This window comes from Marmota monax, unplaced genomic scaffold, assembly GCF_021218885.2.
Source record: "Marmota monax isolate L192 unplaced genomic scaffold, Marmota_monax_Labrador192_F-V1.1 WCK01_AAM20220418_F8-fsc00142, whole genome shotgun sequence".
NCBI classification, from domain to species: domain Eukaryota; kingdom Metazoa; phylum Chordata; class Mammalia; order Rodentia; family Sciuridae; genus Marmota; species Marmota monax.
This window is the reverse complement of record NW_026692025.1, coordinates 3,089,911-3,116,066: the sequence shown is the minus strand read 5'-3', so window position 1 is coordinate 3,116,066 and position 26,156 is coordinate 3,089,911. Positions and strand designations below refer to the sequence as shown.

The 26,156-nt window shown below is 36.4% G+C and overlaps 1 protein-coding gene across 3 annotated transcripts in view; it reads right to left on the bottom strand.

Annotated features, from left to right (window-relative positions):
• Positions 1-234: 234 nt before the first annotated feature.
• Gabra3 (gamma-aminobutyric acid type A receptor subunit alpha3) overlaps positions 235-26,156 on the bottom strand; it is a 236,062-nt gene continuing 210,140 nt past the window's right edge. For all 3 annotated transcript variants that reach the window (XM_058582576.1, XM_058582578.1, XM_046453413.2), the window contains 3 exons: positions 21,623-21,775; positions 16,672-16,883; positions 235-2,717 (listed from right to left, as the gene is read on the bottom strand). In XM_058582576.1, coding sequence (XP_058438559.1) covers positions 2,382-2,717; positions 16,672-16,883; positions 21,623-21,775 — 701 coding nt within the window. In that variant the 3' untranslated portion in view covers positions 235-2,381. The remainder of the gene's footprint in view (positions 2,718-16,671; positions 16,884-21,622; positions 21,776-26,156) is intronic.

Sequence of the window (26,156 nt, the reverse complement as noted above, 5' to 3'; positions counted from 1 at the left end):
TTTTTTTAAGATCTGAAATTCTCTTCCCATCCTTTAGGACCCAAATACTTTTCTCAAGTAAATCTCTTGAGATTATTTCCCAGATTTCTTCTTACTCTTCAACATAAATAATCATCTTCCATTTCTCAACACTCACTCCCATTCTGCCTAATAATACTGCCTAAGAGAACTATTGCCTAAGGGAAATAATAATCAATGGAAAAGAGAAAGCCTTTAGAATTATAATGACAATATCTTTCTTTATTCCCAGGGAGTTGATGAATATAGCATAGGAAGCAACACATCTGTTTCCTTCTCTCTTATAGTGGCCAATAAGACCACTGAGTGGATAGAAGCTCTGTTTTTACATGGGCTCCATCACTGGAACGGTGTTCTTGCTTTGAGATAACTTTCTTCCAGCTTATTCTAATGGTGTTAAGAAGTGTAAGTAAGGGTGGCACAAGAACAGGGGTGTACTGTCTGCAGTAGGCAAAGAGTGACCAATAAAAGTTCTCCAGCCCAAGTACAACTCAGAAAGGGTTTAATAAACAGCCGCTAAACATTGCACCAAAGCATTTGGAAACACAATTTCTACAGAGAGGCAAAGGTCAGGCTTCCATTCTAAATCCTTGACAATCAGTAACGGCCCCGCCCACTCCCACCCCCCATCCCCACTTATCCACGAAACTACTACACTCTTCTAGTCATGAATTTACCTACAGACACAGTCTTAGGAATAATGGGACTGGCATGCATTATCCCAGCAATGGCAAGGAAGCAGGGGATGGGGGAAGGATGGATGAAAGGGCAACCAGCAGCTAATGATACACCCCTTAGGAGCTTTGTTCAGGGGGCAGGCAGGGAGAATCTGCTTGTAGTGCCATCTGTGGCTTTACCTTGAACTTCCAGGATACTCTTCACTACTGTAATATTCAGATCCAAAGTGGCTAGAGCTGTGGACTTAAAGAGTCTCATTTTTTAAGTCATGACTATTACAGTGGTCTTCTTGGGGGATGCATTATAACTTTCTAAAGACCTTTTTGGTGTCCCAAAAATGTGCACTCATGACCCAGAAAGCTCACTGACATTGTGTTGATTCTGAGTCACAGTGGACCTGACTTCTCGGTTCTTTCTTCATTTGGCCTTTGGAGAGGGGCATATGATAGTTCTTTATTAAAGATACTTGAAGGGAGCCTAGACAACTATTCAAACTTCTGGGACTCAGTTTATCTATCTTATAAATTTTTTAATTTATGCCTGTCCCTTTTACTCACATTAAAATTAAGAATGAATGAGATTAAATGGCCTGTAAATAATTCATTATAAAACTGGTAATAAAGTTAATGATTTAGTTGATTCAAAGTTAACTAGAAATATTTGTATGAATCACCAGTTTGCCCTTCATAACAACTGGCATTCGCAGATGACCAGAGGTGCCTGACATGGTGGGAGCAAAGTGCCTGAGATTGGGAAGGGTGTGGATTTTGGAGGATATGGAAGGAAAAACTTGACTTGATCCTGCCAGTGACCCTTTCATTTGCACCAGTCTTCAATCCTTAACTACCATCAACCCCTCTTATCCCATCTAGTATTTGACTATTGCCCTAGAAAAGAGGTAAGTTTCTTATCTTTCCCAACTTTTAAAAATTCTCGTAGAAGCATTCAATGTAGATGTTTTTTGTTTTTGTTAACATCTTTTTGTTTAAAGGCATTGAAGAGAAATTTCCTGGAAGAGAGCTATACCAAGCACAAGTGTACTTTCCTGAGGGGCTGAACCTCACAGGGCTCCAGCCATCTTGGTGCCAGTCTGGCCCAGTGGGTTTTGTTTGTTTTGACCATACATGGTTGATAGTTTTGAGCCTTGATTGTGCTCACTAACTTCCAAGCCAAGAAAGGGATTGGGGATGATGAACACAGGTTAGTTCTTATGCAGTAGGCAGAAGAGGTGGCAGACAGGACTATATGTGATAGCCCCGCCTGGCTCCCAAGTGAGTAAGAGTTGTCTGGTCTAAACCAGTCAACAAATCTTCTCAGTCTATACCTCTCAAATAGCAAAGGCTACCACTTTAGGGAGCAGAGTCCCCAGTTCTTTCTGCAGTGGGCAGAGTGCAATAAAATACATGCAGTGCCCTCAGCTGGGGGAGACTGGTAGACTAAGATGAGCAGCTGGACAAATGGCAGTGTTTGGCTCGGATGGGGGAATACTAAGCAATGTCAGAGGGACGAGTAATTTTTCTGTCGTTGGACTTTCATTGAGATTCATAAATATGAATTGAGAGTCAGAGCTTGGAAGGGGGTGAAAAAGAAAAATCCTGAAACACACAGAGGGGAGCCCTGGGGTTTAGATGCCTGGATGCTTCATGGGGTATGCAGTGCTCTGGTTGCCGGGCCACCACCACTATCTACTGTTTGCGGATCATGCCCTTGATCGCTGACTCCCGGTTCACATATGTGGCCCAATAGACCAGATTGAATATGGCAAAGAGCACAGGGAAGATGATGCGGGAAATTTTGTCAACCTTGCTGACACTGTTGTAGGTCTTCGTCTCAGCGGGGCTGTCCTGCACATACGTAGCCTTGGGTGAAGCAATAATTGTCGGAGTTGAGGAGGCACTGGGAGTGGCGCCCTTGGAGATGGTGGAGAACTCAGTGTCCTTGGCCAGGTTGATGGGATAGGTGGTCCCCACAATGTTGAAGGTGGTGCTTGTTTTCTTTGTTGGTGCTGCTGGTGTTTTCTTCTAGAGGTTGGGAAGGGGAGAAGAGGGGAGGAGGGAAGAATAAAACAGAAGCTAATTAATTCATTATACACAGTACCTTCAGTGGCTACAGGAAGGAGTAGCTATGAGGGAAATTAAGAAACAGGGGCCATGAAGCCAATACATAGCCAGGTTTTTGTCTAGGGTGAATTGAAGATGAGTTTGAAAACAGAAAACTAGCATCATCCTGGCTCACTAGCTATATGGCTTTGTCTGAGTCACTTCTCCTCTCATAGCTCCAGTTTCTTCATCTGTAAAATGAGGATCAAAATAATTGGCAGGTTGTTGAGAGGATCAGATGATAGAATGGTGGTAGCAACCACAGGTTAACTACAGACTGATAGTCATAAGTGGGGCCTTATATATTATATAGTTTGATAGATGAGAAAACTTAGCCTCAAACTAAATGTCTGAGCTCATACTAGCAACCTGGACTCTTGATTTTTATCCATGGCTGCATTATGCTGCTTTCTATAGACAAGAGACATTTTGGGTTACCCAAGAAATAACTCCAAAAGAACATAATTTCTAAGTGGTATATCTTCCTTGAGGAAGAGAGCTCGGTGAGTCCGAAAAGTCATTTTGTCTTAAAGGCACAATAAATACTATGGTATGTATACATGCATCATTATGACAAACATCCCAGCCTTCATGCACTGTAATGTATTCAACAAGGTTGGGAACACACCAAGGTTTTCCACTCTTGCCAGACTTCAGGCAGGAGACACAGCCTCCCCAAAGGGCTTTGAAAATGACCTTTCTGAGACAGCAAAGGCAGAGACAGCTAAGGGCTTGCTATGGCATTGCCCTTTGGGCTTATGTTTCAGAGTAAAAACACCCAAAGTGGCAGAGGGAAGCAAGCAAACACACATGCCCATTTGTCCTCACATTATAAGCACTCATGTACACATGGAGCCTTACTAGAATTCCTCTGTTGCTGAAGAAAAAAGAGGAGACAATATTTAGGCTTGAATCAGAACAGAGAAGCTTAGGGGCAGGGAAAGCAAGGGAGCAGGGCAGCCCTCATCTCTAGCCAAAGGCAGGGGCCTGGCTCATGGGCTATAGGCTACATGCTGCCTCATTCCTCACACTGACCTATTCTTTCCTCCATCCCTCTTTGGCTTAGAAATGCTCCAATTTCAGCCACCTCACATTTCCTTTCTTGATGTTAATTTGCTTCTCAGAATTCAGGCTTTGTTTCTTTACTCCTCCATTTCCTACTTGTTTACATCCTAGCTGTCTCTATTCCTACCCTCTCTTATTGCCCCTTTCTCCTAATCTCTTTAATTTCTTTTCTTCTTTGCTTTAGAGTTCCCATGATTTTATCTTTTCTCCTTTCAACCTCACTGCCATTTACCTTCCTGATCCTAGTAATAACTTTTGCTCAATATTTACTAAATGTCTACTGGGTCAAGAAGGGTTAAGTGGAAAGGTTAAAAGGTAAGAGAGCTTTAGTCCCTGTCTTCTAAGAGTGCACAGACCAGTGTGGGAGAGAGCCTTCTGAACACTGTCATAGAATGTAATCAGAGTTATAATAGATTTGAGCAAAGTGTTATGAGAATTCAATAAAAGGAGGGGGGGCAAAAACTAGGAGGTATAGGAAAAGGTGGCTCAGAGAAAGCAGTGGGTTTATGGTGTGGCTCACAGAAGATGAGCAGGAACTCATCAGATGATGATGTAGCAAAGGCCACTACATAGGCCAAGGGCAGTGTCTGAGGGATGTCAAGGAGTTTGTAGAGGCTGATTCACAGTGTTCATGGTGAAGAATTGCATAAACTAAGGGTGTGCAGACAGGAAGAGGCCAAATCCCAAAAGGTTCTATATGCCATGTTCTCCCACTCAGCCTGCCTATACTGATTTCAGTGTTTTCAATCAGGAAGGGTAATCATCAAAGATGAGGGGGGTGTTAATTTAAGAAAATGAACAGTCTGACTAGCTGACTAGCAGAACATTTTAAAAGCAATGTTTTTTTTTTTTCTTTTTCTCTTTGAGGATTGCATCACATTGCTATAAGGGAAGGGCGGGGACAGAACTCTAGAGCTTCTGAGAACCTTGTAAATGCTTTAAATACTACATAAGACTCATTTATAATTAGCAAAATCATTTTGTGAATAGAGTCCTGCTGTTAAATGCTTTTGCTATTAAATATAATAGTGCTTTACTTGTTTGCCTGCTTACTTATTAATTTGTTTAGTAATCCTTTTTTATAGGAATACCAAGAAAGAAAAACAAAGCCACTGCACTGATTTTGCTAGAAAGCTTTCATGTTATAAGCTGGTTATGACCAGGTCTCTGAAATAATAATTTGAACAACAAACACTTTCTTTAGCTCCATAGGTACTTTGTGTTCTATACATGAGGAGAAGAAGTAATCAATCCAATCACAAATATTTTTAAGAAAGTAAAATTATCTTTTAATTGCACTCAACATTTGCAACAAAAGATATTAATCAGTCAGTGTATTTTTTACTGGCATTGTCAAGGAAGAAAATTAAAGCAAACGTTTTAGTATTGAGGAGGAGTTGCTTATTTTCTTGCAATTGAATTATATTGGTTCCTTATATGTTTGGGATATTAATCTCTTATTACATTCATGGTTTGCAAATATTTTTTCCCATTCTGTAGGTTGTTTTTTCACTGTAGGTTGATTTTTTTCTTTGTAGTTACCATGAGACTTACATTACATTATAACATGCTAGTTTAAACTGATAAAAAACTCTATACTTTGTGCTCCCACCTCCACTAACAGTTTGTTTTTGATTCCACAATTTGTATCTTTTTATATTGTTATCTTTTTCTGTTTTAGATTTTTTATTGATTGTTTTAATTATACATGACAGTAGAATCCATTTTGATATAGTTCTACAAAAGTTATATTTTAACAAATTCTCATAGCTATTATTTTTAATAGTTTCATCTTTTAACTTTCATACTAAAGATGTAAGTGGTCTGCATATCACCATTACAATATTAGAATATTAGAATATTCTAAATTTAACTTGTAGCAGTGTATTTTATACTTTCATATGTTCTTGTGTTACTAATTAGCAATTTTTCCTTTCAGCTTGAAGAAATTCCTTTTTCATTTCTTATAAGATGATTCTGGTAGTGATGAACTCCCTCAGCTTTTTATTTGTCTGAGAAAGTCTTATTTCTGCATTTCTGAAGGACAGCTTTGCATGATACAGTATTCTTCATTGTCATTTTTTTTTTCCTTTGGCACTTGGAATTTAACATCACTCTCTCTTCTGGCCTATAAAATCTATACTGAGAAATCTACTATGATATATTGGAACTTCTTTACATGTGAGTTTCTGTTTTTTTTTTCCCTCTTTCAAGATATTCTCTTTGATTTGCTATTGTTGACTATGATACATTTCAACTGAGTTTTGTTTGCAGTGAATCTGATTGGAGGCCTATGATCTTGTACCTGGATATTTATTGTTCTCCCCAGATTTGGAAAGTATTCTGCTATCATTTTTATTTAAATAAACTTTATACCCCATCGTTTTTCTTTTTCTTCTCAAACTCCTATGACTGTAGGATTTGCTCCTTTGATGCTGTCACATAAATCTTATAAGCTTTCTTTGTTGCTTTTTATAATTAATAATTTTTCTTCTCCAAATGTATATTTTCAAATAACCTATCTTCAGGTTCACAGATTATTTTTTCTGCTTGTTGAATTCTGTTGTTGATGTTCTCTATTTCATTCCATTTTCAATTTCAGAATTTGTTTCATTTTTTTAACAAAATACTTTCAATATCTGTTAATTTGATAGTTTTGATCATTGATCATTTTCCTGATAACACTGAATTGTTCCTCTGTATTTTCTTGAAGTACACAGAGCTTTCTTAAACCAATAATTTTGAATTGTTTTTCAGGCAATTCACATATCTCCACTTCTTTGAGAGATTTCTTTCTGTGTGTTTCTTTTATGCTTTATTGTACTATTGTAGTAGAATATATCTTCCAATATTCCCCTAAAGCAGGATACCTGGGAGATGACATTTCTGTGTTCTTGCAGGCCTGAAAATGACTACTTTATATTTTCACTTAAGTGATACTTTGGTTATCAGTTGTTCCTCAGGTTTATGAGATTTACTGCTTCAGTGTCTTCTAATATCTAATGTAGTTGAGAAATCTGTTATTTATTTGCAAATAAATTTTTCTTTGTAGATTATGTATAGATTATCATTTTTGTTCCTAGATTTCTGAAATTTCATGAAGATGTGCATTTATGTAGGCACATAAAAACACTTATGGAGTCTGGAGGCTTAGGACTTTCCATGTAAATATTTCTGTATTAGTTCTTTCTTAATTTCCTTCCTCCTGTTCATTCATTCTGTGATTTCTGAATTATATGAACTTCTTGGATTCTCAAAGTCTTGTACCTTAACTTTTCATCCCTATGTCTTTTACTTTTATGTTAACTCTCCTGCCTCCAACTTAATGGGTGATTTTCTTTGTTTTATTTTTGTACCTCACTATTAAAATTTTTATTTTGGCAAGTATATTATTTTAATATCAAGAACTCCTCTTTATTCTTTGATTTTATTTTATATAGCATCTTGTTCTTTTTATGGAAAATATATACAAATTTATGGTGAAACCCAAGATATAAGTTGGATTTGTTTTTTCTTAATTTCTCTTTAATTCTTCTTTTATTTATTTATTTTTTTGGTGCTAGGAATGAAATCCATGGCCTTGTACATGCTAGGCAAGCGTTCTACCACTGAGCTATATCTTCAGCCCCTTCTCTTTAATTCTTTTTTTTATTGAACAACTATTTTAATATATTTTATAATAAAATACATAATGTACAATTTTCACATTCACATTATAGGACTATTTTCTATAATATGAATCTCTTATTCACACTAAAGGAAATTACATGTTCTTAAACAATATTAAAGTATTGAAGAGTCATAAAAATGAAGATAAAATTATTTAGTCCTTTTCCAGAACTGGCATTTTTTTTTTAAATTTTTTATTGTTGGTTGTTCAAAACATTACATAGTTCTTGATATATCATATTTCACACTTTGATTCAAGCGGGTTATGAACTCCCATTTTTACCCCATATACAGATTGCAGAATCACATCAGTTACACATCCATTGATTTACATATTGCCATACTAGTGTCTGTTGTGTTCTGCTGCCTTTCCTATCCTCTACTATCCCCCCTCCCCTCCCCTCCCCTCCCCTCTTCTCTCTCTGTCCCCTCTACTGTCATTCATTTGTCCCCCTTGTATTATTTTTCCCTTTCCCCTCACTTCCTCTTGTATGTACTTTTGTATAACCCTGAGGGTCTCCTTCCATTTCCATGCAATTTCCCTTCTCTCTCCCTTTCCCTCCCACCTCTCATCCCTGTTTAATGTTAATCTTCTTCTCATGCTCTTCGACCCTACTCTGTTCTTAGTTACTCTCCTTATATCAAAGAAGACATTTGGCATTTGTTTTTTAGGGATTGGCTAGCTTCACTTAGCATAATAGGCTCTAATGCCATCCATTTCCCTGCAAATTCAATGATTTTGTCATTTTTTAATGCAGAGTAATACTCCATTGTATATAAATACCACATTTTTTTTATCCATTTGTCTATTGAAGGGCATCTAGGTTGGTTCCACAGTCTTGCTATTGTGAATTGTGCTGCTATGAACATCGATGCAGCAGTGTCCCTGTAGCATGCTCTTTTTAGGTCTTTAGGGAATAGACCAAGAAGGGGAATAGCTGGGTCAAATGGTGGCTCCATTCCCAGCTTTCCAAGAAATCTCCATACTGCTTTCCAAATTGGCTGCACCAATTTGCAGTCCCACCAGCAATGTACAAGTGTACCCTTTTCCCCACATCCTCGCCAGCACTTGTTGTTGTTTGACTTCATAATGGCTGCCAATCTTACTGGAGTGAGATGGTATCTTAGGGTGGTTTTGATTTGCATTTCTCTGACTGCTAGAGATGGTGAGCATTTTTTCATGTACTTGTTGATTGATTGTATGTCCTCCTCTGAGAAGTGTCTGTTCAGGTCCTTGGCCCATTTGTTGATTGGGTTGTTTGTTCTCTTATTGTCTAATTTTTTGAGTTCTTTGTATACTCTGGATATTAGGGCTCTATCTGAAGTGTGAGGAGTAAAGATTTGTTCCCAGGATGTAGGCTCTCTATTTACCTCTCTTATTGTTTCTTTTGCTGAGAAAAAACTTTTTAGTTTGAGTAAGTCCCATTTGTTGATTCTAGTTATTAACTTTTGTGCTATGGGTGTCCTATTGAGGAATTTGGAGCCCGACCCCACAGTATGTAGATCGTAGCCAACTTTTTCTTCTATCAGACGGCGTGTCTCTGATTTGATATCAAGCTCCTTGATCCATTTTGAATTAACTTTTGTGCATGGCGAGAGAAAGGGATTCAGTTTCATTTTGTGCATATGGATTTCCAGTTTTCCCAGCACCATTTGTTGAAGATGCTATCCTTCCTCCATTGCATGCTTTTAGCCCCTTTATCAAATATAAGATAGTTGTAGTTTTGTGGATTGGTTTCTGTGTCCTCTATTCTGTACCATTGGTCCACCCGCCTGTTTTGGTACCAGTACCATGCTGTTTTTGTTACTATTGCTCTGTAGTATAGTTTGAAGTCTGGTATCGCTATACCGCCTGATTCACACTTCCTGCTTAGCATTGTTTTTGCTATTCTGGGTCATTTATTTTTCCATATGAATTTCATGATTGCTTTCTCTATTTCTACAAGAAATGCCGTTGGGATTTTTATTGGCATTGCATTAAACCTATAGAGAACTTTTGGTAATATCGCCATTTTGATGATGTTAGTTCTGCCTATCCATGAACAGGGTATATTTTTCCATCTTCTAAGGTCTTCTTCTATTTCTCTCTTTAGGGTTCTGTAGTTTTCATTGTATAAGTCTTTCACCTCTTTTGTTAGGTTGATTCCCAAGTATTTTATTTTTTTTTGAAGATATTGTGAATGGAGTGGTTGTCCTCATTTCCATTTCAGAGGATTTGTCACTGATATACAGGAATGCCTTTGATTTATGCGTGTTGATTTTATATCCTGCCACTTTGCTGAATTCATTTATTAGCTCTAATAGTTTCTTTGTAGACCCTTTTGGGTGTGCTAGGTATAGAATCATGTCATCTGCAAATAGTGATAATTTAAGTTCTTCTTTTCCTATTTTGATGCCTTTAATTTCTTTCGTCTAATTGCTCTGGCCAGTGTTTCGAGAACTATGTTGAACAGAAGTGGTGAGAGAGGGCATCCCTGTCTTGTTCCAAATTTTAGAGGGAATGCCTTCAATTTTTCTCCATTCAGAATGATGCTAGCCTGAGGCTTAGCATAGATTGCTTTTACAATATTGAGGTATGTTCCTGTTATCCCTAGTTTTTCTAGAGTTTTGAACATAAAGGGATGCTGTACTTTGTCGAATGCTTTTTCCGCATCTATCGGGATGATAATATGGTTCTTATTTTTAAGTCTTTTGATGTGGTGAATAACATTTATTGATTTCCGTATATTGAACCAGCCTTGCATCCCAGGGATGAATCCTACTTGATCATGGTGCACAATTTTTTTGATATGTTTTTGTATCCGATTCGCCAGAATTTTATTGAGGATTTTTGCATCTAGGTTCATTAGAGATATTGGTCTGTAGTTTTCTTTCTTTGAAGTGTCTTTGTCTGGTTTAGGTATCAGGGTGATGTTGGCCTTGTAGAATGAATTTGGAAGTTCTCCCTCTTTTTCTATTTCCTGAAGTAGCTTGAAAAGTATTGGTATTAGTTCCTCTTTAAAGGTTTTGTAAAACTCTGCTGTATACCCATCCGGTCCTGGGCTTTTCTTAGTTGGTAGGCTTTTGATGGTTTCTTCTATTTCCTCAATCCTTCACTTTAATTCTTGATATTATCTCTGTTGTCTCTCTCCAAGACAAGATGTGGTTGTCTTTTATTCTTTAAATCTCTGGTTCCTGTCTTACAATGCAATTTGGCTTGGTGGTCCAAAGTGGGTCACAGGGTGTGTGTGCGCCCTGGAAGGGTACTCCTCATCTTCAGCTCCCCTCCCTGCCACTTTCTCTCCCTCCCTCCCTCTATTTACTGGCTACCATGAGGTTAAGTCCTTTCAGCTGCCATGCCCTCCCGCTATGATGCTCTGCCTCAGTACAGACACATAGCAATGGCGCCAGCCATCCATGAGTTGAAACCTCAGAAACCATGAGCCAAAATAAATCTTCTCCAGTAATTTGTTTTACTCAGATTTTGTCACAGTGATGAAAAGCTGACTAACAATGAAGGGAAATCTTGCTTTTCATTCTGTAGAGCATGTATCTGGATGAATAATTTCAAATGTTGGACAGGCTCTGGAGTTTTAAAAATCTGTATACATGCTTTTAACCAATCCACCTAGTTGCACCTCTGTTCTCTCTATTGTGCCTAATGAATCTGAACATTGAGTTTCTCCTGGGTTCTGCCTTACTCCAGCTTGATAAATAATTTATTATTCCTTCCATTCATATTAATTTTCTAAAGATGTATTCAAATGTTTTGTTTGACTGACAAACATTTTCCAGCTTTCCTGGTATTTGTGGCTTAATACCTATTTTATTAATTTACTGTCATTTTAGAGGTAATGTCAGAATAAGCAGTTATAAAACACATATACTTGATCCTCAGAAGCCCACAGTTCATTCATCTTTCAGAGTATAATTATACTGCAGTCATTTGTCTTCATTTAAAAATGAGGTTTTATTTCCATCTGTTCCATTTTTCCTCTATAATCTTTCCTCCTACGTTTTATCTAATCCCTGACCATAATACAGATCAGAAATAAATTTTTAAATAAATTATAATATTTTAAAACTTTCATGCTCACTTATTCTAGCTTTATAAAGCAAATAAGTTTTAATAAGTTCCTCCAAAGGCAGAAAAAGGCTAAACTATGATTAAATTCTAGTATGCTGACTTCAAAGTACTTTATGCCTATTTCTATGAGTCTCACTATTCCTACACATCATGGAAGTATAAAGTATAGGATCTTCACATTATAGATACATTTTATGCATTCCATATTTATTTTTAAAATGTTACAATCTGCTTCTTATAGAGAATGTAAATATTTTGATCACGGGGAAGGCTAAGAAGGAAGACTAAGATTATCATCTTTTCAAAAAAGTTTTAGACCATTGTTTTTGTTCCTTTTTTAAAAAAAATTAATTTTCAACACTGTTTGGGTGGAGAAATGGTCATTATTTTTGACATCTACCTCAACAATTTCTCAGTCTACTCTACTTCTCTATCTTCAAACCACTTTAGTACCTCTTCCTGGCCAGAAGAACAACAACAAAAACAAAAACAAAGAAACAAAAAAAAATCAACCTCATTTTTTCACAAGATATCCATGGTAGCCTTTCAGATATCTATAATTAGAAATAACCACCTTCTTGAAGCCTTTTCCCCTCCTCCAGTATATCAATCAAATTGAAAGAGTAAACTTCACATGGGTCAACCTATACAGAATAAAATGAGCTTATCATCTCACTTGTTATACATTTTAACTCAGAACTAAATCAAATTGCAATTCTTAAACGTTGTGCCACATGGTAAGTTTACATTTGAATTTCTCCCATCTTCCAACATTACATTTCTTTTTCTTTTACATTTATTTTATTTATTTATTTTATGTGGTGCTGAAGATTGAACCCAGAGCCACACACTTGCTTGGCAAGTGCTCTGCCACTGAGCTACAACCTAGCCCCCCAACATTACATTTCTAATGTGCAATTGTTTTTAAGATTTTACATCCCAGAATTTTTGATTTAAAAAATGTTGCCTTTTAGCTTTAGATTGTCCTTTCAAACTTCAGAAATTCTTTTTGATTTTTAATTCAAAAATACTCCTCTCCCAAGTAATTAACATTCACTAACACTCCCTTATAAATGTGAATCTTATTCCTTATGTGTCTTCATCTGAGTCATTGATGACAACATTTGAAGGGTTAAAAAAAGCATGAATTATTCTCAGGGATCTCAATTCAAGTTAATGTCAATCCATCAGTGAATTCTATTTGAATTCAATTGGTCAACCAATTACATCAGCCTAATGATACCTATTTTTAACTACTTTCTATTCACCATGGGGGCATAATGCAAAGTTACTCAAATCACTTGATAAAATCTATGACATTTCCTGATCTACCAGCTCATTAAACCTTTTATAAAGGTCATAAGGTTAGTTTGTCATAATTTTCTCTTAGTAAACTCAGGTTATATATTCCTTATTCTGTTAATTGCTCTTAAAATGTCTGTTTAATAATATATTCTAGAAATATTTAAGTTTACTATGTTAGAGTTAGTATATCTTTGATTCCTTTTCCTCTCTAAATCCAAATAAAAACAACAAGGCAAATAAAGGAAACTAAAACTTTATCTTGCTTTTTTTTTTTTCTTTTTTTGAAGTGCTGAGGACCAAGCCCAGGACTTTGCACATGCTAGGCAAGCAATCTACCTCAGCTATATTCTCAGTCCTAAAACTTCATCTTTTGATGAAACTTAAGTTCTTTTATAAGCTTGATCTCAAAAAGTGGCTAGTATGGCTTCAGAGAGGAAAAAAATGATCTTTGTTTTAAAATAAAATCAGTGTCATGCTGGTAGTTAAAATATCCTATAATTCTTTTTGACCACCATAAAGGTCAGAGAAGGTAGGGAGTGGACAGTTAAAAGATACAAAACCAAATTTATACTGTTGGGCACGTGCATATACACATACATAGAAGTGTACCATATATAGAGTGCTTTCCTGTGAGTAAAGGAAACTTCTTGCAAGGTAGAAGCAGAATCACTATTCGGAGTAAAACTCATAAGAGCTTATATAGACAACAAATGCTACTCAAATACGAACTTGATACTACTCATTCTAGACTACTTACTATTGTCCTTCTCACTCTCAGTCATGCCCTACCTAAATTGATGCTTCCACCTATAGCAGGGCTAGTAAAGAACACCTCTAATGAAACTAAGTGATAACTGAAGAAAAATTACCATGTTGAAAATGGTAAGGGACATGAAAGATAGGCTTATGAAAATGAAATGGAAAATAAAGAACTAAAATTATTAGAAAAGAAATGATAGATATGAAAGATCAACAAAGTTCTATGATATGCATAATTTGACTTTCTAGGAAGAGAACATAACAAGTATTTTTTTGGTACTAGAAATTGAACCCAGGGGCACTTAATCACTGAGCCACATCCCCAGCCCTTTTTTTTATTTAGAGTCAGGGTCTCACAGAGTTTCTTAGAGCCTCACTAAGTTGCTGAGGTTGGCTTTAAACTAGAGATCCTCCTGCCTCAGCCTCCCAAGCCACTGGAATTACAGTCGTGCACCACTGCTCCTGGCTAGTATATATTTTTAAGGAAGATTTCCTGAAAAATAAGGTAATGAATCTATAGATTTAAAGGCCAATGTTGTATCCTGGGAAAATTTTATACAGATTAGGATATATCCTTGTTAAGTAACTGGACTTCACAAATAAGAGATACATTTATATGGGCTTTTAAGTAAAGTCTCCTATACTGTGAGAAATTGTCAAGGTGTCTCTAGATTTCTGGAAAAAAAAAAACATCAAATGCCAGAATTGATTATAGCAACCAAAGTCTGTAGTCATCAGAGAAAGAGAACGCATCCCATCCACTGCACAACAGCCTGCTTATAATTCAAGTATAAACACAATGGACAGATATTTTATGCATTTAAGAAAGTACAAAATATGGTTCCCATGGGACCTTCTTAAGGAAACTTCTAGAAGATAACCTTGAGGTAACCAACCAATGAATGGAAAAATTGGGGAAAAAAAAGAAAAAGAAAAGAACCCATTAAGATGTAGAACTATGATGAGACAACTATAGAAATTGTGGCCTTATAATAGTAATATAACAAGTTTGGGAGATGAAAGGAATTGGTAGAGCAAGATGGAAAGAGTTAGGATTAGTATCCTGGTTTCCTTATAGAGTAATAATAGTTGGGTGGGGAGCAACTGATGATTTTCACCCCTGATAAATCAAGACATAGAGAGACAAACATTTAAGCAAACAGAAGTAATAATTTGACTAAGTATATTAATAAAACTAACCCCAAATTCTTATGATCAAACAGATATACTAAGAAAGTGTTAATAAGTTCTATTTAAATAAGTAGTTAGAGTCTATTTCAAAAATTTGCCAACTCACCATTTTGTACTCTTTAGAAAATGTCTTTTCCCCCAGTTTGAAAAATCTTCATTACCATTTCTATTCTCTGTGATTCTTTGAAAAGTACTAAAACAATTCTGGGTTCACATCTGCCAGTTCTTTCTATCATATTTGATAATATTCATCTAGATTTAGATTCCTTAACTCATTTAAGGGATCAAAGGAAGAAAAATCTTGATTCCACATTCATAATTAACTCCTACTAATCAGTTGGTTTATTTTTTCCTCCCTTCTTTACCATTTACCCACCAATCCAACCAATATTTTTTTAGAGTAGAAAAAGTTTATTTGGGGCTCATAGTATAATAGGAGTTCACTTGATGCCTTGACTATGGCTTTGAAACTTACATGTTTTTTTTTCTTTTTCCCAAACTTCTCCTCCCTGATCTTCTTTTCCCTGATCTTCTCTCTGATCTCTCCTCCCTAATCTCATTTTCTCTGAATCACCTCTATAAAACCTCCCTGTTCCTGCTGAAGGGCAGAAACACAGCCTTTGAGACAGGAGTCTGCTGTGTTTCTCCTTTGCTAGCAACCCAACAATAAACTGTCTATTTCATTTTTCTCAAAACTGTGTCCTCGTTATTGGATTGGCATCTGGGACAAGGGCCAAGCTTTGGGCAACAATAGTTTCAGTGGTCTCTGTCCATAGACGGCCAACTCCATTAGCTGTAGGCCAGAGATGAGACAGAAGGGTGTGGAGAGGAAAATGGCTCAGGACATCACTCCAGGAAGCAGAGAGAGACTCCACTCCTAACCAACATTTATTCAGCATTTATAATGTGTCTGCTGTGCAAGGATACAGATAAGTCCCTGACCTCAAGTTGTTCACAGTCTAACAAGGAGCCAAACAAATACTTTTAATATAAATAAATTATTTTAATATCAGAAGCACCCTCCCACATAAAAGTTAAACATCTCTGAATTATTCTAGAAAGGCTCTATGGAGAAAGTATCATTTCAAGTGTCTCTCACCAAGCATGGGGGGCAGAAATAGCATTTCAGTGGAGAATAAAAAATAAGCAAATATGCTGGGCACAGTAGCACATTTTTTCAGGAGGCTGAGGCAGGAGGATCACGAGTTCAAAGCCAGCCTCAGCAACTTAGCAAGGCCATAAGCAACTCAGTGAGACCCTGTCTCTGAACAAAATTTTAAAAGGGGCTGGCACTGTGGCTTAGTGGTTCAATTCTTAGTGGTTAGACCCTGGGTTCAATCCACAGTGCCCCCCAAAACAACAATAACAACAATCAAACAAACAAAAATAAGTAAAGACAGAAGGAATGATGATCCATTTGGTTTGACTGTAAGGTAAGTGTACCGGAAAATGATGTGCAGAGGTGGCTCTAGAGATTTTTCATTGGATTTAACATAGAGTGCAAGCCTCCAGGGGACTTTGTAAAAACAATGGGTTTCCCTTGAATCTAGCAGGATCACACTTACATTTGATCATGACAATGTAAACCCTCCATGGCACACCCTCTATGGACTGAGAACACCTGCTCTCTTTTAATTGCCCCCCCCCCCCCACGACAAAACTCCAGCTTGCCAAGAAGCATTCCAGTTGAGAATTGGATTGATGACCCCAGTGAATAGCACACAGCCCTGCCCAGTTCCTGCAGGCTATAGGCTGCTCACTCCTGGTCTCAATACAGTTCTCTCAGGGAGTGCTTCCTAGCTCTCCTTTGTTGTATCTCACCTTCATTTCCAGGGCTTCTGGTACCTTCTTGCCTTCCCAAGCCCAACTCCGCTTGGTAAAGTAGTTGACAGTGGCAAATTCAATCAGTGCAGAAAATACAAAGGCATAACAGACGGCTATGAACCAGTCCATGGCCGTCGCATATGCCACTTTAGGTAAGGAGTTTCTGGCACTGATACTCAAGGTGGTCATGGTGAGAACAGTGGTGACACCTGGAGAGAGATAATATGAGAGCAAGTTGCAACTGGAATGCGTTGAGAGTCTACTTGCTGAGCTTACCAGATTCCTACTTGAAATGGTCCATTTAAAGTAAAATACACAAATATCAAAGCCGAATGGATGGGTCCACCTTGTAGTCACTCTATCTCAATTGACCACATGTAAGTATTTGTAAGAGTATATGCTTTCATTTTTCTTGATAAATATCCAGGGATGGAATTGCAAGATCATATGGTGACCATATGTTTAACTTCATATGACACAAACTGTTTTTTAAGTAGTTGTAACATTTAAAATTCCCAGAAGATATAAGAGAGTTTCAGTCAGCATGCATCTTTGATTTATGAAAATTAAATATTAATTGGTACACTTATCCCTGATAGTGAAAGCCCATGGAGCATTTTATCTTCATGTATCACTAACTTAACTTATATATATTATAGTGTAGTATTTTATTCTAAACATGTTATTGAGCCAATAAATCACTTGTAATTATTTTATACATTCAATTCACATTACCATTACTCATATTTTGTTTTATTTTCATTCTTGTTTTTAAATACACCTTCAACCTTCTTTCAAGGATGGTTCTCCTTTTGTTTGATGAATAACCTTTAGTGTTTCCTTGAGTGAGGGTCAGATGGTAATGATGGATGCTTAGCATTTTATTTTATTTTATTTTATTTTTTGTCTAAAATGTCCTGTTTTTGTTTCTGTTGATGTCAGTTGTCAGTATGTTTGTTATCACTTTAAAGACAATGTGTTTTCTTCTAGGTTATTTTTAAGACCATTTTGTTCTCTTTGCTTTTTGTTTCCAGAGGTTTCACTATGATGTGTCCTTATTTTCATGTCTTAATTTATCCTACTTGATTTTATAGATTTTTAAAATGTTTATTAGTTCTTTATACATAATAATTGGCTTCATTTTGACATAATTATACAATTTGTTGTAACTCAGTCCCCAGTACTTCCCCTTTTCCTTGCCTCCTCCCTCCTCTTGTTCCCTTCCCTTTACTGATCTATCTGCTATTTACTTACAGGTTTTCTTTTTTAAAGTAGTACTTTGTGAATATACATGATGTTGAGATTCACTATGGTATATTCATATAGGTACATAAGAAAGCTGGTCAGATTCATTACACTTTTCCTCCCTTATCCTGCCCCTGCTTTATATCTTTCTTCAGGTTGTACAGTGGTCAGCCAACACCTCTTAAATTTTTCATCAGTACCATTCTCTCACTTCTCTTCTTCCAGGATTCTAATTAGGCCATCTCAAAAACATTGTATGTCTTTTCTCTCCTATGTATTTTACATTTGTGTCCTTTTAAGTTATCTTCTTCTGCCCTATCTTCCAGTTCATGGATTATCCTTCCACTATGTATAAACCATTGAGATTTAATCTGTGTTTTTCAGTTCTACAATTTCCAATATTCTCTCTGTGTGCATGTGATATATTCTCTCTCTCTCTCTCTCTCTCTCTCTCTCTCTCTCTCTCTCTCTCTTTCTCTCCTTGTCCCTCTTTCCAACTGTCTATCATTCTCTCATTTAATTTCCATGCATCTGCCAGATTTCTCACATTTCTTTAATCTACTTAAATATAGACATCATGGCTTTTTGAAAGTCTATGTCTAATAATGCAAATGTATATGTAGGAGAATACCAAGATTATAGGGTAAACACATTTTAAACTTTCAATTTTTTTTTTCACTTTACATTCCCACCAGTAGTGTCTTACAGTTCCAATTGTTCATGAAGCTCTCTAGTATCTGACAATATCAATCTTTTTAAATATGACCATGCATGTGTTTAAACTGATATCTCTGTGAATTTTTACTTTATGTTTCCCTGATAAAAATGATAAGGATCTTTTCATACACTTATGGGCATGCATGTGTGTGTGTGTGTATAAAAAGATCCTTATCATTTTATGTACGTAAAATTTATATACATGCCCATAAGTGTATGAAATATATCTATCTATCTGTCTATCTATCTATATCTATCTCTCTATATATCTATATTTATGTATCTATCTATCTATCTATTCATTTAGTAAAATGGTTGTTCATGTCTTTTGCCTGTTTTGAAAATTGGATTCTTTGCCTTTTAATCATGGAGTTGCAGGAACTTTTGATATTTTAGGAATATACGTACTTTATAAGTCTTATGCATATGCACAATGTTTTATTCAAGTCTATGCTTGCCATTTCATCTTCTTAATGTTACCCTTTGATGAACAGAAATTGTTAAATTTGATGAAGTTGAATGTATTAGTTCCTTTTCTTTGGTGTTATTAATTTTTTTGCAATAAGGAATTTCTGCCTACCAAATGATGCAAAGATATTACTTTAGATTTTCTTCTAAGAGCATCATAATTTTAGCTTTTATTTTCAAGTCTATGACCAACTTTAATTTAATTCTCTACAATGCCATCTTTGTGATAAATCAGGTTTCCAGACACATGGGCATGGATCTATTTTTCAGCTCTCTATAGTATTTCATTTATTTATTTTCTTTTCTTTATGCCAATAACAAAGTCTTAATTACTATAGTTTTTAATCATTTTTGACACTTTTGTGGGGAAAGTCTCTCTGCTTTGTTCTTCTTTAGAAGAATACTGGCTATTTTTTGGCTCTGCATTCTTACATAAAAACTCTGCAATCACTTTTTAAATTAACATTTCAACTTGGAGGCTTTCACATCAATGCAGTTACTGTAAATATGAATTCTAAATTAGTATGAGGCTAAGTTTAAATTAAAAAAATAAATTCTCAAGGAATTCCATATTTCACACAGAGCCCAGGCAAAAATAAAAATGCTTTCTTGTTGTCTCCTGCACTGATAAGCTGGTTTTTCTAGTGCTTTCTTACACTGAGGGTATGACCCTTCAATGGTATTGAATTTATGGCCAGTGTCTTTGCATTAATGTCCTATACTTTTATGTAACAAATTGCAGGAAATTTAGTGACAAAACAACACAAATTTATTCATACACTAGATGTCTGAAATAAATTTCATTGGGTTCAGGTCAAGGTGTCAGCAGAAATGCACTGCCTCTGAATTCTCTAAAAGAATAATCTGTTGACTTTTCCGTCTTCCAGAACTACACAATTTGGATTCCTTTTCTCGTGGACCCCTTCCTCCTTCTTCATAGCCAACAGAAGAACATATTCCAATCTGTCCTATTTCTATCATCTCACTGCTTTTTTTCTCTGTAGTCAAATATCCTTCTCACTCTTGGAACACTTGTGATTGCAGTTAGGGCCCATGTAGAAGGTACAGGATAATCTTCCCAGCTTTTGAACTTAATCACCTCTTCAAAGTTACTTTTGCCATATAAGGTTATATTCACAAGTTCCAGGGACTTGACATGAATATCTTTGGGGGCCACTATTTAGTGTAACACAACCTTAGTTGTAACCCCAAACTTTACTTAGGCTCCATGCCTTCCTTGAATAACCTTAAAACTAAAACTTTTTTTTAACCCAAATGGGTAATCCTTTCACTCATCTTTGTACTACAGAGTATCAGTTCATGTGATGGACACTGCACTTTTTAATTCCCTCTTCCATGGGGCCTTTAAGTATTTCCTTTAATGTTTTTGACATTAGATGTTAACTTAAAAGAATGCTTTCTTATTTAGTGTTTTTAGGAATTTGTAGAGCAGGATTTTTCAGGATCTCTACTTTTTATATTTCCAAAAATGGGCACCTTTAACCCACTCCCACATAGCTTCTGCTAACTCCATTTCACTAGAACTGTTCTTTCCAATATCACTAACATGAAGTATACCACAATACCCAACCGAGAGTTTGAATATGCATCCTTCATAAACTTGCAGATGATATTTTCCTGCTTCCTAAATTCTTTCCTCTGTTGACTTCCATGATGTCATACCCTTCAAATTTTTTTTTCTTTTTTCTGTAAGATAACTCTTTCTCTTTCTCCACTGTTGTTTCTTCTTAGACCTGACCTGAAGTGCTACTAATTTCTGAAACATCATTTACTATTTATTTAATGACATGGTAGAGCTTCAGGATATTGGTAGTAATGATTTCTGTGTGAGGCCATGGAGGTAGTTTAGTAGCTCAAAAGAATTAATTAATATTTGTCTTAAAAATCTTTCAGCAGGAGGAACAGGCAGAGAATATTTTGTATGCTTTAAGTCTCTGGGGAAAAAGTGCTAATGATATGTAAATCTCTTCCTAGACATCAGAAAACTCATACTGAGTAGATTTTCTGATTATAGGTATTTTTAAAGAACTCTTCAAATTGTTTGCAGCATTTACTGAATATTAGCTAATTCATATTTTCAAAAAAGCTAAAGTAAAAGCAGCATAGTCAGATGCTCACACCAAAAAAAAAGGTTCTCTAAAAAGCCCCAAATTACTTCTATGCTGTCAGCTTGATTTCCTACCCTTTACTTTCTTCAGTCTACACTGAATACCTCCCTTTTCCACTGAAGGTTCAGTTCCTTTCCTTACTCCTCGGGCAATCCTGACTGAGGAGGGCAGAATTTCAGTAATCTTACTTCAACACTCCTCTTATTCCACTTCCTTTTTAAAAATTCAGTTGCCTGAAATCCTAGAACCTGATGATTTAGTTACTATTGTGGGGCTTGCTCCTTAGTTACCTCTAGGAATGGTTCTTCAACCTTTCTCATCTCTTCTCTGACTACCCATAGTTGTCTTTTCAAATGTATCTTCCTCATTTTCCAACAAGCAACACTTACCAAAGACTGTGCGGGCAGGGACAGACTCTCTGTTGAGCCAAAAAGACACTTGTGACAGAATCACAGTCATGATACATGGCAAGTAGGTCTGGATGACAAAGTAGCCAATTTTTCGCTTGAGATGAAAATGGGTTGTCATGACAACATATTCTCCTGGAGAGAGAGTAAAATTAGGCAGTATGTAGTCACATAAACATTGTTAAAGCAAGTTGGGCCCTAATTCAGTTCACAGAGCTCCTTATTATATTTAAGACAAGACATCCTAGCACCTCCCAAGCATGTAGTCAGAGCTCTTTAATAATCATGAAATAGTATGTTTTTGGTGTGCCAATATTGCTTACTCAGAGCAATTTTGGCACCAATACACTTAAATAAATGCATGTTCTCAAATAATATTAAGAAACAATGATCTCTTCTACAGTGCTTGCTTTGTGACAGGCACTCACCTAGCATTTTAACTTTATTAACATATTTAATCTTTGCAAAAACCCTATGACATAGGTGCTATTTTACTCTAATTTTATAGATCAAGACACTGAGGTAAAAAGAGACATATGTTCTAATTGATTTATTTGGTTGAAGCCAAAAGTTTACATAGCAGAGTGTGGGCTGATCAGCAGTGTTTCACACCCAAAGTTTACATCAAAATGTACTCCACCATCATGTATAACTAAAAAGAACCGATAAAAAGATTTCTACTTATTTATATTTATTTCCATGTACTTAATTTTTCTAAACCATGTTAAAATGTTTTATAAATTGCATTTCTCATTCACTGCAGATAAATAGAAATAAACTTACTTTGCTCTGTGGGAAAAAAAGAGTGAGTACTTATTGAATTTTTATTATGTGCCAAACAACAGCCTTCTAAGGCATGTGCTAATTATTACATGATCAAATGCAATAGTTAGTTCTCACTTTTCTGGATTTGTCAGTAGTGTTTTACTTGTTATGGATTGAGTTGTGTCTTTCCAAAAGATATACCTTATTTGAAATTAAGACTTTTGCAGATATAATTTGTTAAAACAAGGCCATACCAGAGTAAGAAGAGGGAGATACATAGAAAGACACAGGGAGAGATTGGGGGTGGTTCATCTGCCGCAGTCTGGCTGGGCACAAATGCCGCAGTCTGGCTGGGCACACAATCACGAGCCACCACACAGTTTGTAGATTCAAACAGCAACTCTTTATTCCCGAACTCACACCAGCCGTCTACAATCACGTTCTGGGGAAATCCACGTTCTCTTCCCAAATCCTCCTTCTCTCCCAAATTCACCTCCACTGGGCTTCTATCTCCAAAATATACTGTCTGAATCCCGTGAGAACTCAAGGGGAACTCAGGCAGCAGGATACGCCCTATTCCCAGCAGGAATAATCTTAAACCTTAAACCTGGAACCTAAACTGGGAACGCCCTAAACAAGATTATCTTAAAACCGGGAACACCCTAATCTGCCTTGGTCCTTGAGCAAGGTCACTTACATTCAATGTCACTGCAACATGGGGTACACTGGCAAGGAAATTGTCATACCTACTTGGCTAATGGCTCCCAGCATCTCCCCCCTTCTGATTAATTAAACAACAAGCAATGTGGCTTAAGGACCGTGCCTGGTAGGTTGTCCAATTCAACATATGGTTCTTACCCGTCATGGGAAAAACTGACCTTTAGGCGTCAGCCTCCTGTCTTAGGTTGATACCACTGCAATTGAATTATACCCGTCACTGACTACCGGTCCAGCATACAGCCATACTTGTGGATAGGTCTATGCACCAGTGGGGGGGTGAGGTTCTTTGCCTCACCTCTGTTAATGTGGCTTATGGACCGTGCCTGGTAGGTTGTCCAATTCAACATATGGTTCTTACCCGTCATCGGAAAACTGACCTTTAGGCGTCAGCCTCCTGTCTTAGGTTGATACCACTGCAATTGGATCATACCCGTCACTGACTACCGGTCCAGCATAAGCCATTGACCCCCAAATTTTAGACCATCACTAGCAGAAGGGAGGAGGATACAGAAATGCCACGACACCAAGCCAATTGACAGCTCCTTGGGAAAAATTGCATAACATGGGGTGCGCTGGCAAGGAAATAAAAATTGCATCACTAGTTAATCACTGTCGCAGATGTAAGAATGGCCAAGCTGGAGTTCTGGATATCAGCTGTTATGGATTTGAGTCAAATCATCTTCTTTTCCATCTGTAGAAATTGTTTTAGTTAATCTCTCTGGAATCCAAATCGGCTGTTCTCCCTGTGGAAACACACAAACAAAACCCCGACTCCAGACAATCACTGGGTCAGGACCTTTCCATTGTCCTGTTAGAATATCTTTCCAAAGTACCTTAGGCTTATGTACATTTTTTGGATACATATGTCTTTCCGCAGCACTAAGTCCTTATGAATCCAAATTTAAAAAGTTTAGTGTAAAAAGGGTTATTTTAAGTTTATCTTTGGGGGATATATACCCCTTTCCAATTCCCTCTTTTTGCTTTAATAAGTATATGTCTGTATCTAATAGTTGTCTTAGCTTTTTGCATTTTCTATCTGTAATACCTTACTTGACATTTTCAACCATTTTCTATCTTATTTCTATCTTCTAGTTTTTTTTCCCTAAGGTTTGTATTTTTACCCTTAGTTGCTTATTTTCCTCCTAGTTTTTTTTTTCCTATTTTGTGGGTTTAAAATTCTTGTCTTCCTAAATTTTTTTTATCTTTCTACATCTTCTTTATCTTTTTTCTTTTTAACTTTCTATACTTCTGTCTTTAAAGTTTTTCACTTTAAATTTTTAATCTTCTTTATCTACATATCTTTTATCCTATTATCTTCCCATTTTTTTAAAGTAATGCCTTTAAGATTAAGCTGCTTTCCTCCATCATGAAGGCATTTTAACCACCTTCAATTTAACCTTTTAAAGCCTTTTAATTATCATCTATACTGTACTTTTAAATGTACTTTTTCACCACCTACAACTTCACTCTTTTAAACGAGGCTTAGATTTTGTTTAAATCTCTTTAATGTTAGTTTACATGGCTGCCCTTCAACCAAAGGCTTTTTTTTTTAACTCCATTGAGAAGCTTTGTCTCAATCTGCCATGTACAAATATCTTTTTCTTCTTTCTTCCTTTCTCAAACTTTTAAAGTAAGTCTAGTTTCCTCAAAATCTTTTTAAATGGCATTTTACAACTTTTTACTTTACCACACAGAGATTATCTCATCTAGAAACATTTCTTTTTCCTTTAACCTTTTATATTAAAATATATTTCCACATCTTGAATCTTTTTCTATCTCTTTTAACCGTTAACCCTTTTTATAAATTTACATTTTGAAACAACTCTTATAAAATTTCTGATTTAGACAAATCACTCCACTTTAATAAGATGAAAGACTTTCATGTTTTTTATGATACTATAATACTATAATTGAAACCCAACTGAAAATTTTTCTACTCTTTGTATATAAATTACACATAATAGAATCTTAACTCTTAGTAACCTTGTTCTAGCAAAGACACAGACACAAAGCAATATTAGACATTTTTCCATTTACCAATTTATGAAAACACACATAATGTTTAAATATATTACCTTATGGAACTTAATAAGTAAAGAGTACTTGATTTCATATTTAGTGGTTGATATTTTAACACTTTAGCTTTGTAAATTAATCAGATGTCTGTAAAAACCAAGATCTTAGACAAATGTAGTAAACAGAACTAGCCATCTCTTTCTTGTTGAAGAAAAATCTTTCTACAGGATACCATGATGGTCCCATTGATATACTTAATAACTCATCTTCAAAAAGCCATGGGCTACATTTTTGTAATGTATCAACATATGCCCTAATTGTTCTTGGTTTCACTGGGGTGCCTCCTTCCTCTAACAATTTCTCTTGCTCGGAGGCGAATAACTTCAAACCTTGAGTCAACCATTTTCCCCAGTTTGCCTGAGAAAGTTCTAGGAACAGGCAACTTGAAATAAAAACAAAATAAATCAAAATGAGAACACATTGTTTTTTGAATTGGTCACCCATTCTTTCTCTCTTCCTCAAGGGTGAGAAATTTCACTTACCTCTAAGCTTCAGAAGTTCCCCGTACGGGCCACCAAATGCCGCAGTCTGGCTGGGCACAAATGCCGCAGTCTGGCTGGGCACACAATCACGAGCCACCACACAGCTTGTAGATTCAAACAGCAACTCTTTATTCCCGAACTCACACCAGCCATCTACAATCACGTTCTGGGGAAATCCACGTTCTCTGCCCAAAATCCACCTTCTCTCCCAAATTCCCCTCCACTGGGCTTCTATCTCCAAAATATACTGTCTGAATCCCATGAGAACTCAAGGGGAACTCAGGCAGCAGGATACGCCCTATTCCCAGCAGGAATAATCTTAAACCTTAAACCTGGAACCTAAACTGGGAACGCCCTAAACAAGATTATCTTAAAACCGGGAACACCCTAATCTGCCTTGGTCCTTGAGCAAGGTCACTTACATTCAATGTCACTGTAACATGTCAGCAACATGGGGTACGCTGGCAAGGAAA